General features: G+C 43.9%; 1 protein-coding gene across 7 annotated transcripts in view; it reads left to right on the top strand.

Annotated features, from left to right (window-relative positions):
* Positions 1 to 17466, top strand: part of Dnajc16 (DnaJ heat shock protein family (Hsp40) member C16) — a 38673-nt gene that overhangs the window by 16457 nt on the left and 4750 nt on the right. For all 7 annotated transcript variants that reach the window (XM_048816275.1, XM_015485668.2, XM_015485667.2 and 4 more), the window contains 9 exons: positions 3322 to 3506; positions 5931 to 6035; positions 7048 to 7206; positions 10621 to 10751; positions 12691 to 12874; positions 13922 to 14104; positions 14267 to 14343; positions 15614 to 15694; positions 15854 to 15952. In XM_048816275.1, the coding sequence (XP_048672232.1) occupies positions 3322 to 3506; positions 5931 to 6035; positions 7048 to 7206; positions 10621 to 10751; positions 12691 to 12874; positions 13922 to 14104; positions 14267 to 14343; positions 15614 to 15694; positions 15854 to 15952 (1204 nt within the window). The remainder of the gene's footprint in view (positions 1 to 3321; positions 3507 to 5930; positions 6036 to 7047; positions 7207 to 10620; positions 10752 to 12690; positions 12875 to 13921; positions 14105 to 14266; positions 14344 to 15613; positions 15695 to 15853; positions 15953 to 17466) is intronic.

Here is a 17466-nt window from a genome sequence, read left to right as displayed (position 1 = left end):
GGGCACTAGCAAGGTAGCTCGATGACCCAGTTCCAGTGTGCCCTGCTCTGCCCAGCTCTCTTCTGATGCTAGGTACACGTCAGTGAACAAAACAAAGATTTTTGCCTTCGTGAGGCCTCTGTTCTGGAAGGAAAAGGCAGGCAATAAGTAATCAACAGAGGCCGAGGCAGGAGGATCATGAGTTCAAAGCCAGCCTGATCAAAAGCGAGGTGCTAAGCCCTCTCTAAATAAAATACAAAATAGGTCTGGGGATGTGGCTCAGTGGTCGAGTGCCCCTGAGTTCAATCCCCAGTACCCCAAAATAAATAAATAAATAAAAATCAACTGAAAAGGGTGGCACCTGTTGTATGTTAGAAAAAGGGAGCAGGGGCCAGGGTCTAACTCAGTGGTAGAGCACGTGCTTAGCACCTGCAAGGCCCTAAGTTCCATTCCCAGCACCACAAAAGACAACAGTAAGCCTGTGCTGGTCCGTAGGCAGAGGCAGGAGAGGCAGGAGGATCGCTAGTTCTAAGCCAGCCTGGGCAACTTTGTGAGACACTGTGTCAAAAAGGGCTGGAGGTGGAGCCCAGCGGGAGAGCACCTCTAGGTTCAATCCCCAGCACCACAAAAATAAATAAATTAATTAATTTTAAAAGTCTATTAAACATCCAAATGAAAATGTTCACTTGTTATTTGTTGGCCATTAATCTTTCACGTGAGTAGATTAATCTTCCATTGAGTAGCAGAATACTAGCCCTCTAGATACATTGGTTGAATCAAANGGGGCAGGGATGGGGAAGAACACAGGATAGAGTAAGCACTGTGACAGGAGTGAAAGCAAGCAGGGTGCAGGGCCCTGCATGTGGGGAGTGCTGCTTCACACACTGGGCCAGGTTGACCCGTGGCTAAGGGCAGCTCCTTGAAGCTGATGAGGAGTGAGAGGGAAGATGGGCACCCCAGCAAGCGCCCCCAGCGCCAGGCCCAGGCAGGAGCACACTAGCTAGCATTCATACAGGAGCAAAAGTGCAGGGATGGAGCAAGCTGCAGGAGGAGTGGACCCAAGGCAGAGGGGACCAGGAACCACAGCACAGTGGGTTCTGTTGGCCTGTTTGTGGATCGTGGGTTTTATTCTGAGTGAAATGAGTGAGTCTTTGCAGGGTTTGAGCTGAAGAGCATTGTGAACCATTTTTATGATTTAGAAGGAACCACCCAATAACTATGTTAAGAATAGACTGTCAGGGGCTGGAGATGTGGCTCAAGCGGTAGCGCGCTTGCCTGGCATGCGTGCGGCCCGGGTTCGATCCTCAGCACCACATACAAACAAAGATGTTGTGTCCGCCGAGAACTAAAAAATAAATATTAAAAAAAAAAAAAATTAAAAAAAAAAGAATAGACTGTCAGAGCCAGGCATGTGGCACAGGCCTGTGATCCAGCCATCAAGGGGCAGTGACAGGAGGATGACAAGCTTGAGGCCAGCCCTGGACAACTTAGCAAAACCCTGTCTCAGAATAAAAATCAAAAAGGGCTTCCATGCATGTATGAGTTTGTCAGAATGAACCCAACAACTGTGTGTAACTATAAGACTCTTACAAAAAAAAAAATAGTAATTTAAAAAATTTAAAGGGCTGGGGATTCGGTTCAGTGGTAGAGCACCCCTGGGTGCAATCTCCAGAACCAGAAAGAAAGAAAAAGAAAAGCAGGCAAAACCGAAAGGCAATCTAGGAGATTAGTATAGCCACCCAGGCTAGAGGGGGGTGACTCGGGATAATAGAAGCGATTTAAAAAAAAAAAATAGTCAAATTCTGGCCACACTCTGAAGAGAGAACCATCAAGACTTGCTGACAGATTGGACGTGGGATGTGAGAAGTTGGAGAAGTGGAAGATGACTCCTCAGATGTGTGGCCCCAGTAACAGGAACGAGGGAGTCACCAGCTGAAGTGGCAGAGGCGTGGGCTGAACAGTCATAGATCAGGAGTTGCGCTTTGAAGCTCAAGAGTCTGTTAGGGGCTGGGATATAGCTCAGATGGTATAGTGCTTGCCTCACATGCACAAGGCCCTGGGTTCAATCCCCAGCACCACAAAAATAAATAAATTAATTAATTTTAAAAGTCTATTAAACATCCAAATGAAAATGTTCACTTGTTATTTGTTGGCCATTAATCTTTCACGTGAGTAGATTAATCTTCCAGTGAGTAGCAGAATACTAGCCCTCTAGATACATTGGTTGAATCAAAGAACAAGAGAAGTTATTCTTATTAAGGAAATAAGGATTAGATGACCCCCACTTTATTTTAGGCATACTGTACATACAGAACAGCGACAAACAGATACCAAAATATTAACAGGTCAAGTGGGATGTGGGTTTTCAAGTGATATTAACTTTATAGTTTCTTTTACTTTTCCAGGAATCTGTATTTTACTAATATCTCAATAAAATAATTTCTATAAGCCAGGCATGGTGGTGAATGCCTGTAATCCAAGTGGCTCCTGAGGCTGAGGCAGGAGGATCACAAGTTCAAAGCCAGCCTCAGCAACTTAACGAGGCCCTAAGCCAACTCAGTGAGACCCTGTCTCTAAATAAATACAAAACAGGACTGGGGATGTGGCTCAGTGTTTAAGCACCCTGGATTCACTACCCAGTACCAAGATGATGATGATGATGATGATGATGATGATTCCCAAAATTAGAAGTAACAGACTTGAGATATATGTGCTTCTTAATATTGCCATTTTTGTGGGACTGGGTTTGTAGATCAGTGGTAGAGTGCTTGCCTTGCATGCGCGAGGCACTGGGTTCGATCCTTAGCACCACATAAAAATAAATGGAGATATTGTGTCCACCTAAAACAAAAAAATAAATATTTTTAAAAAAAGATATTGTGTCTATCTACAACTAAAAAAATATTTAAAAAATAAGCAAATAAATAAATATTGCCATTTCTGCAGAAAAACTGACCAATCTAGAATTTCAACAATGAAAATACAAGCCAGTCTGTTAGAATGGTGCTCTCTCCTGCCAGGTGCAGAGGTGCACATCTGTGATCCCTGCTCCCCAGGGGCTCAGGCAGGAGGAGGATTGCAAGCAAGGTGAACCTGGGCAACTTAGTAAGGCCCTATCAACTTAGCAGGACCTGTCTTAAAAAAGGAAAAGGGCTGAGGATATGGCTCAGTGGTAGAGCACCCCTGGGTTCAATCCCCAGTACCAAGGAAGGAAGGGAAGGGAGAGGAAATTCTCTCCTGCTAAGTCAGTTTTAATTTCACACTGAAAACTTCCTTGTCAGTGTTTCTCCCAGCTGCCGTGGGACACACAGAGCCTACATGTAGATTTTTCATACTTTGCAGGTGTGGGAATCGGCGTGGTCCATGCTGGGTACGAGAGACGCCTGGCCCATCACCTGGGAGCACACAGCACACCCTCTATCCTAGGAATCATAAATGGGAAAATCTCCTTCTTCCACAATGCAGTTGTTCGTGAGAACCTCCGGCAGTTTGTAGAAAGCCTTCTTCCAGGGAACTTGGTGGAGAAGGTGAGTACCTGGGGAGAATATGGCAGGAAGTGGTTTACCAGGTGCCTGGCTGCCCACAGTCTACCTGTGACACTCTCAGACTTGAGTTTCATTTTGAACAGGATAAGATATATTAATTGATCACTTTAAAATGAATCATTTAAATGAAAACTGTAGGAGACTGAAACAGATGAAGTACAGAGACTGAACAAATTCATTCATGTTAATAAGCGTCTTGCAGATTTTACCTTGTTATAGGTAAAATTTCATTTGAGCCAAAATGACTTGTTTTCTAGTCAACAACAACAAAAAAAAATTAGATCCCATAATAGGATAAAAGATTTCTTTGTGGCTCATGAATTGGTTCATGCAGAGTTATTTGTCTTGTGAAAATATTCAAATAAAATTACATTTGCTCATGCATTGAATGTTCATATCTATAGAAAACACCAGATTCCATGAACTCAGTTATTGTTTTGGGGTCTCTGAAAACTTACAGTGATACAACAATATGGATGAAATTCATGAAGAAAAACTTGATCTAAAGAAATCAGACATACAGGGCTGGAGTTGTGGCTCAGTAATCGAGCACTTGCCTTGCATGTATGAGGCACTGGGTTCAATCCTCAGCACCATGTGTAAGTAAATGAATAAAATAAAGGTCCATTAACATCTAAAAAATTAAAAAAAAAAAAAAAGAAACAGACATACAGTTTATATTAGTTTTTGATTTGTATATTTAAGCACCTTAATGTTTTTCCAAGTGTGTTAGGATAGGGATCAAAGCAACTAGGAAAGGACTCTTATTGTATTTTAAATAATTCATTCATTCACAATACCAGAGAGGAATTATAAAAATTTCTATAATATTTTTACCTGGGCTGTTTACTGACTGTCCCACCAGGATTATCCACAGGAGAAAGATTTGTTGGAGTTGGCTTAAAAGGTCAGAGAGCATCACAGGCTCCTAAAAAGATGAGAGGTTGTTACGATAAGTTCTGAGACATTTATAAAACATCTGTTCTTGGGGTGGGGCGGTGGCTTAGTGGTAAAGTGCTTGCCTAGCATGTGTGAGGCCCTGGGTTCGAACCTCAGCACCACATATATAAATAAAATAAAGGTATTGTGTCCATCTACAACTAAAAAATGTATTTTAAAAAAAAAAATCTGTTCGGTGCCAGGTATAGAATAGTGTTGAGGACACTTTCTGAGCAGCTCCTGAGCTAGAGGAGCTGCTTATTTCCATCCAGTGTTTTGGAGCCCATCCTAAGAATTGGAAAAGGCTTCTTTACAGAAATGGTACCTATAGTGAGTTTGGCAGGTAAGGTGAGAAAAGGAGGGAGTGAGCCGCAGGCTCCTTGGTGAGCGGGTTAGATGGGTTTACAGGAACCTGGCTGGGAGAGCCTCAGAGTACCTCCAGGCCCTGCAAGAAACCTGGAAGAACAATTCAAATGTGGAACTTCTAAGTGAAATTACCTGAGGTACAGTGGGATGGGCTACCTTATTTTTATTTGTGCCATTTAAAAATGGCAAGTATCAACCGGACGCAGTGGTGCACACCTGTAATCCCAGCGGCTTGGGAGGCTGAGGCAGGAGGATCACAAGTTCAAAGCCAGCCTCAGCAACAGCAAGGTGCTAAGCAACTCAATGAGACCTAGTCTCTAAATAAAATAGGGCTGGGGATGTGGCTCAGTGGTTGAGTGCCCTGATTTCAATCCTGGTACTGTCCCCCAAAAAATAAGTAAATAAATAAAATGGCAAGTATCAAATATCTTTGGCTTTAGTAGATCAAGAAGTACACTCTCAGGTGTTGGTAGTAGAGTACATGCTTGCTTATTAGCATGCAGGAGACCCCTGCATTCAATCCCCACCATGGAAAAAAAAAAATTACATTCTACCATTAAGCAAGAATCAGCTGGGTGCAATGGTGCATGCCCGTAATCCCAGCAACTCCAGAGGCTGAAGCAGAAGGATCAGAAGTTCGAGGCCAGCCAGCACAACTTAGTGAGATCCTGTCTCAAAATAAAAAATGAAAAGGGCAAGGCTAGGGAAGTGGCTCTGTGCTTGAACACAACTCCCCCCACCCCCAGGTTCAATCTGCAGGACCAGGGGAAGAAAAAAGTTGTCTGTATTTTTTACGTTTTGCAGACAATCTTTTACATATATCTAGTTTTTTAATTTATTTTACGACTGGAGTATAATATAGTTGTTAAGAATAAATATTGAGGGCTGAGGATGTGGCTCAAGCGGTAGCGCACTCTCCTGGCATGCATGCGGCCCGGGTTCGATCCTCAGCACCACATACAAACAAAGATGTTGTGTCCGCCGAAAACTAAAAATAAATATTTAAAAAATTCTCTCTCTCTCTCTCTCTCTCTCTCTCTCTCTCTCTTTAAAAAAAAATAAATAAATAAATATTGAAACTAACGTCCTCTTCAATTTAAGGTTACAAATAAAAATTACATCCGATTCCTCTCTGGCTGGCAGCAAGAGAATAAACCTCACGTCCTTCTGTTCGACCAGGGGCCTACTGTGCCACTGCTGTACAAGGTACTTATATCTGGTAAAGTATTCTTATATTTTAGGTGGAACACTTGTAACCTGTGTGTCTTTTTGTAAGTACTAAGTGAATCTGAGCCTCCCTAACCCATAAAACCAAAATCTGAAAGCTCCATAATCAGAAACTTTCTGAGCACTTTTATGGCACCAGGAGTGGGAAATTCCACACTCGACCTCGTGGATAAGGCACCGTCAAAATGCAGGTGCACTAGAAATACTGCGTAAAATTACTGTCAGGCTGTGTGTGTCCAGGGGTTGTGGAACAAATCAGGAATGTCATGGCTCGGCCCTGCCCCCAGGCTGTCTCACTGTGCATATTTTAATATTCCAAAATCTGAAAAAATCCAAAACACTCGTCCCAGGCATTTCAGACAAGGGACGCTCAGCCTGTGCTAGTTAATTGCATGAGAAATGTTTGAAGCCCAGACATTTTCCTCACCGGTGCCCATGGAGCACCTCATGGTACTGGTCACCTCATGTGCGAGTGCTCTCCGCCCCCAGGTGCCCTCCGTCCCTAGAGGAATCTAGGGGTAGGAATATTATCCATATTCTAGAGACCAAGACGCTGAGGCTCACGGCAGACATCCAGCCTGCCCCTGGTCTCACTGCACACCTGCTCTTTGTGAGACCCTGGACTACACTTCCCACTCACCTCTGTCATCACTGTGACCTGAGATGAGAGGAAAGTGCCCATCCATTGGCACAGCCACTGCCTTCTGACATAACTCTCCAAACATCCCAGCCTTAGATCTAGTACAAATCTCAATAAAATAATTATTTTACTTTATCTGTGGAAAAAAAAAAATAGCTGTTTACTTTTATTGGTACAGTTTTTGTGCTGGAACGCCATGACATTCGGGAGGTGTGGGAGGGTGTAAGAGACCTGGTGGGGCTGTGTGGGGATGTGCATCTCCATCCATTGATGTCAACTTGACATTTGATTTCTACCTTAGATGGCATGCTATATATAAACTTCATTTTCTTCTCCCTTATGCTCTCACAGTTGACCGCTTTTGCATACAAAGATTATTTGTCATTTGGATATGTATATGTCGGTTTGAGAGGGGTGGAGGAGATGACCAGGCAGTACAACATCAATGTATATGCCCCCACCATCTTGATCTTTAAAGAGCACATAAACAAGCCGGCTGACATGATCCAGGTATGTGAGAATCTCCATGTTTCAAGATAGACTTCACATTTACTTGGGCTTGGTGGCCACACCTGTAATCCCAGTGACTTAGGAAGCTAAGGCAGGAGGATTGCAAGTTCAAGGCCAGCCTCCACAACTCAGCAAGACTCTGTCTCCAAAAAAAGGGTTGGAGCTGTAGCTCAGAAGTAAAGCACTCCTAGATTCAATCCCCGGTAATTTAAATTAAAAAAAAAAAAGAACTATATACTTAACGTAAACTCTCCAAGGCAAGCTGCTTAGCATAAGTAACACTAGTAGCGCCAGTTTTTCCTATAGTCTAAGTAATTTGCTTTCCCGGCTATATTGTAGTTTGACTACGTTATAATTTATTAATTCATACTTCTGTCAGTGGCCACTGGGGGGCTTTGAGGAGCAGTGTTGCCATGAATATCATACGTCCCCTGCTGCACCTGAGTTCAACAGGACAAGCAGTTTCATAATGTGGTCACGGCCTTGGGAGTTCCAAAGACCCTTTAAGAGAGAATCCAAGGTGAAAGCTGACTTCATGATAACACCAAGACATAATTTGCCTATTTCACTGTGGTGACATTTGCACTGACAGGACAAACAGCAGTGGGTAAAGCTGTCAGCACCTGTGCAGGAATCAGGGCTCTGTAAAACATTTCTGCAAAAATGAGTGGAGTGAGGCTGGAACTTGATGAAAACAACTGATGGCATCCGTTGCCAGTGATAAAATTCGGACTTCCAAGAAAATTTGAAGTTCAGAAAATTTACATTGGCAAATTGACAGCTCTTCAGAACTTTCTGATTAGATTGGTCCATCAATGCGATGTGATTCTTTTTCCGATAGGAATAATTAACCATATCAATGTACTGAAAGTCATTGAACAAATATTCCAAATGACCAATGCATGATATTATAGAATCAGGAGTGTTACTAAAATAGAACATGAAAAAATATCCATTCTAAGTAAAAGGTAATTGATAAACTATCCAGCATTTATTGTATCAACGCAGCAATTAACCCTAAAGAAACTACCATTAATTGAGTTTTGATATAGCAAAGATTAGTCACAGATATCTGAAAACAAGCCTCCCTTTTCCAACTGTATTATCTGTGGGAAGTAGGGTTTCAGCCCTGGCAATCAGTGGGGTGGGATATTGAGCCTAATAAAATGTTAGCACTGCACCCTGTAATCCCAGTGACTCTGGAGGTCAAGGCAGGAGGATCACAAGTTCAAGGCCAGCCCTGGAAACTCGGCAAGATCCTGTCTGAAAATAAACTAGAAAGTGCTGGAGATGTGGCTCACTGGTAGAGCACCTGAGGTTTGATCCTCAGTGCCCCTCAAAATAAAAAATTTTAAAAAGAGCTGGACATGTAGCTTATTGATAGAGTGCCCCTGGTTTAATATCTCTCTCTCTCTCTCTCTCTCTCTCTCTCTCTCTCTCTCTCTCTCTCACACACACACACACACACACACACACACACACACAAAGTTCTGGTCAGAACAAATGTGAAAGTCGATATGAAAATCATATCCTTTGTTTTGGCATCCAGGGAAGTTTGGGTGGTTTTTTTTGTTTGTTTTTTTGAGAGAGTTTTTGGGGGTTGTTTTGTTTTTGTTTTTCTTCAAAAAGCATCTTGGCTATTTTTAGTCTTTTGTACTTTTTTATATATATTTTAAATTCTGTCCACCAAGTTACATCAAAAGAAACACACACACACACAAAAAAAAAAAAAGAAACAGAAAAAAAAAATCTACTGGGGTTTCGAGAGTTTGTACTGATTGTTTAAATCAGTTTGAACATAATCGGTTTGGGGAGTTTGTACCAATTCTTTAAATCGATCTTTACAAATCTGAGCCTTCTAGCCCGTAAACATGACGACTCTGTGGGATTTGCTTGGGTGCTTTGTGTGTGTGTCTCCATAAGGTGTTATGATTTTCCCTGTGAAGAAATTTTTTTCTCAACTTATTTCTGATACCTCATACTTTCATGCTATTAGAAAGGGAATCTTTTTTGTTACATTTTCAGTTTGCTGGCATAAAACATATAGTTGACTTTTAAATACTGATGCTGCATGATCATCCATCACTCTTGCCAAACACTTACTGGTTTAAAAAATTGATCTCTGTCATCTTTTGGATTTACTAAGTACACAATTGTATCATCTGAGATTAATGACAATTTTGCTGCTTCTTCCACCCCCCGTTTTTTTTTTTTTTTTTTTTTTTTTTTTTGATCCTTTCTTGCACTGAGCTCTGGTATAGATGAGAAGTGGCTTGACGGGAGGGGCACCTTGTGTTTAATCTTAAACTGCTTTTGGCAGTCCCCCAATAAGTATTTCTCAGAAGGCTTTTCAGAGATACTTTTTATCAGATTCAAGAAGTTCTCTGTTCCTTAGTGACTGAGTTCCTCCATGAATGCTGTAGATTCTTATCCTGAGCTGTGTTTCACATCTGTTAGATCCTAGACTGGCTTTGAACTCCTGGGCTCAAGCCATCTTCCTCCCTCAGCCTCCCAAGTAGTAATTTTGATAGTATTTTCCTTTTAATTCTAAATGTATTCTAATATCTGATAGGCTTTTTTCTTAGGTAAATGGCTTATTCAAAGTGTGTTTAATTTCCAAACATAAAAATGGATTTCTGGCTTATATTAAGTTTTAGTCTGATTCATACTTTTAGTCTGCGGCCATGCCACTCTGAACGCACCCAAGCTTATCTCATATTAAGGTTTAGTTTAATCACATTATGTTCTATGAACCTGCTGCCTCTGATTTCAGTCCTTCAAAATGTATAAAACAGTCGTCATGTGATTTTTTTTATTTTGGTACTGGGGATTGAACCCAGGGGCACTTAACCACTGAGTCATATCCTCACCCCTTTTTATTTTTGTCTTGAGACTGGATCTTGCTGAATTGCTTAGTGCCCAACTAAACTGCTGAGGCTGGCTTTGAACTTGCGATCCTCCTGCCTCAGCCTCCCAAGCCACTGGGATTTCAGGTGTTCAGGCTTGTGCTACTGCACTTGGCCCTCATATGATTTTGTAGTCTGTCTTTAATGTGAAGTAACATTGTTACTTGGGAGTTTATTTTTAATTGTACAGCTTGCTACAGATCCTGAATGGAAATATATTTGCCTAAAATTCAAAGTGACTGACTTTTTAAATTGTCAGCATGAAACAACCTACAGAAGTTCTCTGTGGAAAGACCCCTTGACTTTTGCTTTGACCGGAATAGCAACATCATTCCTCTCATCCTGCATGGTTGGCCTAGGTCACTGTATTCATTTACTCAGACTGGCCCATCTAACCCGGTTTTCTTACTTTAGCCAGGGTCCACCAGGTTTTTATTAGTCTTTTAAGTAAAGTCAACTTGCAGTGAGAAAACTGAATCTAGTTAATTGCTTCTTGGTTCTCCCCCAGGCTCGAGGTCTGAAGAAGCAGGTCATTGAAGACTTTATAACCCAAAACAAGTACCTATTGGCAGCCAGGCTTACCAGCCAGAAGTTGTTCCATGAGCTCTGCCCAGTGAAACGATCTCACCGACAGAGGAAGTAAGGCCCAAGGCTTTTCCTGTCTTGGAGTTTACTACAGGGGAACTGATCACCCACCTGGTGACAGCATTTATTCTTCATTTGTCAATGAAGGTACCTTAGGGTACCTTAGGGCCAAATTTTTGGTTGTGCCAGCTTGGCCTCGGGGTCAGAGCACACCAAGATGTAACACTTTAGCTGGAACCTGACAGACAAGCAGATGTTAGCAGGTGTCAGGAGGCAGGTCCCTTAGTGAAGCATGAGCATGACTGTTCCTCTCCCTACAGAGCATGCATGCAGGGCGAGTCCCTGGAGGTCTGGAGAGAGCCAGGACAACAGTTAAATGATAGGGAAAGTGAGGTAGGGTGCAGAGGAAATGTCAGAATGATTAGCCTGTGATTTCAGTAAAGAATGTGGAATGTGATTGTGCAGAGTGTCTAAAAAGCCTGGAAATACAGGGAAATGTCTCGTATACCTTTTTCAGATAGGTACAATTAATGAATCAGTGGGGCTTTAAATTTAGGATTATTTTATCTGTAAAAGGTATCTGATCATATTGTTTGAAAATATTGTTTAAATTTTAAAAATCCCCCTGTATTTTCAGACTTTGCCAATTCATTTATAGTCTGAGAGGGAAGGAAAAAAAAAAGACGTTAATTAGATTTTTAAAGAGTGTCCTGAACTATAAGGATTGTCATTTACATAAAACGTGTTCCAAACCCACAAGCCTGGCTTCCTTACGGCTGCGGCCCTGGAGCAGGCCCCGCCTCCCATGCAGCCTCCTGCTTGCCTCTGCGCCGTCTCCTCCTCCTCTGCTCCAGGCGGGTTCTCCACACACCAGCCATGATCTCAAACACCCAAACCCATCACTCTCCATCCTGGGGTCTCCATGCTGTGGTTCTCTCTACCCGGGACACTCTGGCCTTGTTGCCTCTCGTGCATACTTCATTCAGGTCTCTGCAGAAGTGTTACCTTCTCAGGTGCCATTTCCCTCACCAACCCATGACCTCCCCCAACACTGGCCTCTCTATATCCCTTTCTCCTCTCTTTCTTAGAGCACTGGTTGTTTATTGTGAAATCTGTTTGTTGTCTGTCTTCCTCACTGGAACGTGAGCTCTGAGGGCAAGGAAGTCCTCTGTCTTCCCTGGCATGTAGCAGGTGCTCAGTCAATGTTCAGGAGAATGAATGGCTGAGCTTACATTGGAACCTTGCAAAGGAAGCTCCTTCAGAATGAGGTTTGGTGGCCGCTGTCCTAAGATAGATTCAACTAGTCTTCCCTGTGGTAGCAGAACTGGGACAAGATGGCTTCCTTAAAAGGACCTTCTGCATCAAGGATCAAGGCCCAATTGCCTAAAAGAAATTCCTAGATGTTATGGAGTTGGGTGTGGGGAGAACATTACTAGTCTGGAAAAGGAACAGATCATTACTGACTTTGGAAGTCTCAGAGATGGCAGCTCGCAAACTGGGCACGATGATGGGCGCCTGTAATCCCAGCTACTTGGGAGGTTGAGGCAAAATAATTATAAGTTCAAGGCCAGCATGGGCAACCTAGCAAGACCCTGTCTCAATATAAAGAATAAAAAGAGGGCTGGGGATGTACTCAGTGGTAGAGTGCTTGCCTTGCATGCACAAGGCCCTGGGTTCTAATCCGCAGCACCATATTAAAAAAAAAAAAAATCTGCCCCTGGGGTGGACTCAGCAACATATTGAAGGCAATAAATGAAGAAAAAAGAATTTAAAAAAAGAAAAGAAAGGACCAGGGATGTAGTTCAGTGGTGGAGCACACCACTTTCAATCCCCAGGATCACAAAAAAATAAATTTAAAAAAGAGATGGCAGCTCTCCTGATGCACAATATCTTCTTCACTCTGCAAAGTGACTCCTCCTACTCTTCATCATGGATTGCAGATTCTGGCCCTGCCCAGGAACTGGTTATAGTCCTCTCTCTTGTTCTCATGCAGGTACTGTGTGGTCTTACTGACTGCCGAGGCTCCCAAGTTGAGCAGACCCTTCGAGGCCTTCCTGTCCTTTGCCCTGGCAAACACGCAGGACACCGTTCGGTTCGTCCACGTCCACAGTGGGCGGCAACAGGAGTTTGCCCGCACCCTGCTGCCGGACAGCGAGGTGTTTCAGGGGAAGTCAGCGGTGAGCCACGGATTCTCTCCTGACCCAGCCCCTTCACAAGCACTGCCCTCGCTTCCGTTTCCTTCTTTCTGGAGGACGTTGACTACAGATTCCAAAAATCTGGAACCTTCCGGGCCCTGTTTTGTAAGGCTACCCTGACAACAGTCTTCCATGTGGTCATTTCACCTCCTAGAGGTCAGCCTAGGCCTCCACAGAAGGCATCTCTCCTACGAGTAAAGGTTAAGGTACATCGGTCCATCTCATCAGGTTGCCCAGATCTGGTCTGCAGAATCCAAGATGCCAGATTTTACAAACCCGTAGGCACTGATGGTACTCCTGGCAAGTTCCCCCGCCTTCTGCCTTTTCCGCTTCATCCTAATGGATTTCTCCTTTTTCCCTCTTCTCCAGAAGCATGAAGTTCTCCTCTTGGAGATGTAGCTAGTGGTAGAGCATTTACCTAGGCCCTGGGTTCCATCCCTTGCACTGGGGAAAAAAAGAAATTCTTCTCTGTCCTCATTTTGGTAATCATGAAAATTTTTTCTAAAAAAACTAAGGTTTTGGGGACTGGGGCTGGGGCTCAGTGGTAGAGCGCTTGCCTAGCATGCGTGAGGCACTGGGTTCAATCCTCAGCACCACAAACAAATACATAAATAGATTAATTAAATAAAGGTTCATTGCCAACTAAAAAAAAAAAAAAAAACACTAAGGTTTCATTTATTAAATTATAGAACGAAGCCTATTGAGGGGGAAGAAAGAGCTTTAACTTTTGACAAAAGCTTTGAAAATTCACCATGAAAATGATTCTTCTGGGAGCTGAGCCAGAAGAATGACTTGAACCTCAGAGTTCACAGCCAACCTGAGCAACATAATGAGACACCTGTCTCAAAAAATAACAACAGCTCCTTTTATGAGAAAGATTTCAATCTCTTGCAAATATTTTAGACTCTTTAGCATTTATGTTTGAGCCTACTGTGACTTCTCTTATCCATCCTCCCTGCAAAAATACAAACGACTATAACTTATGATGCTTTTGAGACTTCTCATGATATTTCTCTCCTTGTCTCCCAGGTGTCTATTTTAGAAAGACGTAACACGGCAGGAAGGGTGGTGTATAAAACCCTGGAAGATCCCTGGACTGGGAGTGAGAGTGATAAATTTATCCTTTTGGGTTACCTCGACCAACTGCGGAAAGATCCAGCTCTTCTGTCCTCTGAGGCTGTGCTCCCCGACCTAATGGACGAGCTTGCTCCCGTGAGCATCATCACCAGGGAGGGTGGGCTGCCAGGGGGCCCATGGGCTGCCAGGGCCAGCGACTAAGTCCTGCCAAGAGCAGAGTGTCACAACAGCTCAGTGCTGTGGGGTGGGGACCCTCCTCTGGTCAGTGCTGACCATGTCCATTTTCTCCCTTGATAGATCTTTCTCCTCCGGTGGCTCTACTCTGCCTCTGACTACTTGGCCGACTGCTGGGACGGCATATTCCATAGCAACTGGTAGGAATGATGCTGGGATGGGGTGCCCTTCATCTGCTGATACCGGCGTCACCCATTTTCTTTTGGAAAGAGCCCATCCTCCCTTGAGTTCTATTTCTTTCTCTTTTTTAATTGCAGAGCTGTGGATTGCACCCAGGGGCACTCTACTACTGAGCTACATCCAAAGTCTTTTTCACTTTATTTTGAGACAGGGTCTTGCCAAGTTGCCTCAGCCTGATGTTCTCTGGGATCACAGGCGTGCACTACCATGCCCGGCCTACTTTGATTTCAGTGTGCACTTAACATAGCAAGTGGAAGAACTTTTACAGTTTCCATTCACTGCTCACCTGCTTGCTTTCAGCAACTTCACTTTTTTAAAAATTTGTCAATGAACCTTTCCCATTGGCTGGGAAAAGATGACCCACTGCCCTTCCAGAGAGCAGAGCTAGGGCCTGGCACGTGGAGTCCGTTTGCAGGTGCACCAGTGAAGCAGCACAGTGGGCACAGCAGTATGCCCACGCTGCCTCTCCTGAAGGGCAGAACCACCTTGAATTCACACTTCTAACTCCTGGCACCCAGCAGGGCCCCCTGAAAGATGGCACGCCCTTGGTGGGTGTTGCAAGAGCATAGAGTTTTAGAACAGCGGCCCTGGGGGAAATCATGAAAAACCATCATTCCCTCCCTGCTCCATGCCTTAACCCCATCTGGATTATCCTTTCTTTCTACTTATCTGTATATATATATAGATATATAGATATATATAGATATGGAGATATATATATATAGATAGATAGATATAGATATACACACACACACACACACACACACACAGATATAATGGGCTGGGGCTATAGCTCAGCATAGAGAACTTGCCTAGCACTTGTATGGCACTGAGTTTGATCCTCAGCACCACATAGAAATAAATGAAGGTTAAGAATATATAATAAATATGTAAAATATATACATATAATAAAGTTGAGATCATTCCACAGCCGTTTTAATCACTGATATCTCAGCATCAGAAGGTTGGTCCACATTTACAATTTAAATCCTTTTTATCCTGTCGTGTCCGCCACAGAGCTTCCTAAGCACAACCCATTATGCTGAGATCCCCAGTCAGACTTCCTGAATGAGCTGTTTGAATCAGGACTCGACCTCCCCTCCCCGCCGCCCCAGAAGCAGCACTGTCTGCTGGGATGACGGCTTCTGGGTTGTTTCTTCTGAGAACTGAGAGAAGAAACTAAAGCCCGGCACTGCGCAGGCGCTCACCCAGCTGTGCTCTTGGTTTCAGGCGGGAGATGATGCCCCTCCTGTCCCTCATCTTCTCTGCCCTCTTCATCCTCTTCGGCACGGTCATCGTCCAGGCCTTCAGGTGAGTGCAGAGGGCTGCCCACAGCTTATGTGCTCTTTTTTCATAAAATTTCTTCTCATTATTTTTCCCCACATTTTTTGCTGGTGCATTATTATTGTCATCATGTTGGGGGTCATCACGTGTTCATTTATACATACAATATCCTTTTTCCTTCTTTAGTGACTCAAATGACGAGCGAGAGTCCCACCCTCCAGACAAAGAGGAAGCCCCTGAGAAGGTCGGGAAGACTGAGCCGAGCTTCACCAAGGAGAACAGCAGGTTTCTCCCACACCACCTCCGCTGCCCTGGGCGCCCGCCCCGCAGATCCCCGAGCTGTGTCAGGACACGAGTGTGTAGAGTGGCTGGCTCCGCTCCTGAGTGGGAGATGGGAATACAGGTTGCGCGCCCCTGATTAAGACCCAGAATCTGAAATGATCCAGGATCTGAAATTTTTTAGCACCAACTTAACACCACAAGTAAAAAGTTCCATACCTGATTTGTATGACGGGTCATAGTCAAAATGCGGGTGCACCAGACACACAGTGTGACGTTCCCTCTGGGCTGTGTGGGTAAGGGGTACACAGAACATAGGTTAATTCCATGTTTGGATTTGGGTGTAACTGGGCACAGTGGCACACGCCTGTAATCCCAGCTGCCCGGGAGGCTGAGGCAGGAGGATCCCAAGTTTAAGGCCAGCTTCGGCAACTTAGTGAGACCCTGTCTCAAACAGTATAAAGGATTGGGGATGTGTATCAGTGGTAAAGCACCTCTAGGTTTAATCCCTAGTATTAAAAAAAAAAAAAAAAAAAAGCAGATTTGGGAGCTTGCCCTACGATATCTCATTATATGTATGCAAATATTTTAAAACATGGAAAAATCTAGGGCTGGGGTTGTGGCTCAGTGGTAGAGCACTAGCCTGGCACATGCAGGGCCCTGGGTTCGATCCTCAGCACCACATAAAATAAATAAATGAAGGTGTTGTGTCCAACTACAACTAAAAAATTTTTTTTTAAATGTGATGTTTATCTTTAATAAATAAACAAACAAACAAATAAATAAAACATGGGAAAATCTAAAACCTGAAACGCTTCGTCCTGAGTATTTCAGATGGAGGATACTCAGCCTATCCAGGGAAAGGCAGCTGCTGGCTCATGTTCACTAAGACCTCCTAGGCATCTAGACATACGACCTACTTACTTTATGCCCTGGGACTTTGCTTTCTCAGTCACAGATGTAATAATGAAGGCAGGAAGTGAAAAAGCACATCAGGCCACGTATAGTGGCGCACACCTGCAATCCCAGTGACTTAGGAGGCTAAGGCCAGCCTCCTGGCCTCACAGGTTTGAGGCCTGTCTCAGAAAGTAAAAAGGACCAGAGATGTAGGAGTGCTTGCCCAGCACATGGGAGGCCAAAACTGCAACCCACACATACACACAACCAGGAAGGTGGTAGATTACCCAGAAGCAGAGTGGCATGACACCATAATTCATAACACTGTGGATGACTGATCTGTTGAGAGCACACAACCAACATCGAGGGACCTGGGTCTCTGCGACAAAGCAGACCAATGGCTGCCTCCGTAGCGCCACCCTTCAGCCTCGGGAGAAGGGCTGCTGTAGGCCAAGGGCTACTTACTAAATCAAGGTCGTCTTGTCCTGCCACATCAGAGTCGTTATTAAATAACGTGGTCTGGTTCAAATACAGCCTCTCAGCCAAGTGCAGTGGCACACATCGGTAATTCCAGCAGCTCAGGAGATGGAGGCAGGAGGATCCCAAGGTCAAAAGCCAGCCTC

Source organism: Marmota marmota, unplaced genomic scaffold (genome assembly GCF_001458135.2).
Source record: "Marmota marmota marmota unplaced genomic scaffold, marMar, whole genome shotgun sequence".
Classification (NCBI taxonomy): Eukaryota; Metazoa; Chordata; class Mammalia; order Rodentia; family Sciuridae; genus Marmota; species Marmota marmota.
This window is presented reverse-complemented; position numbering and strand designations above follow the sequence as displayed.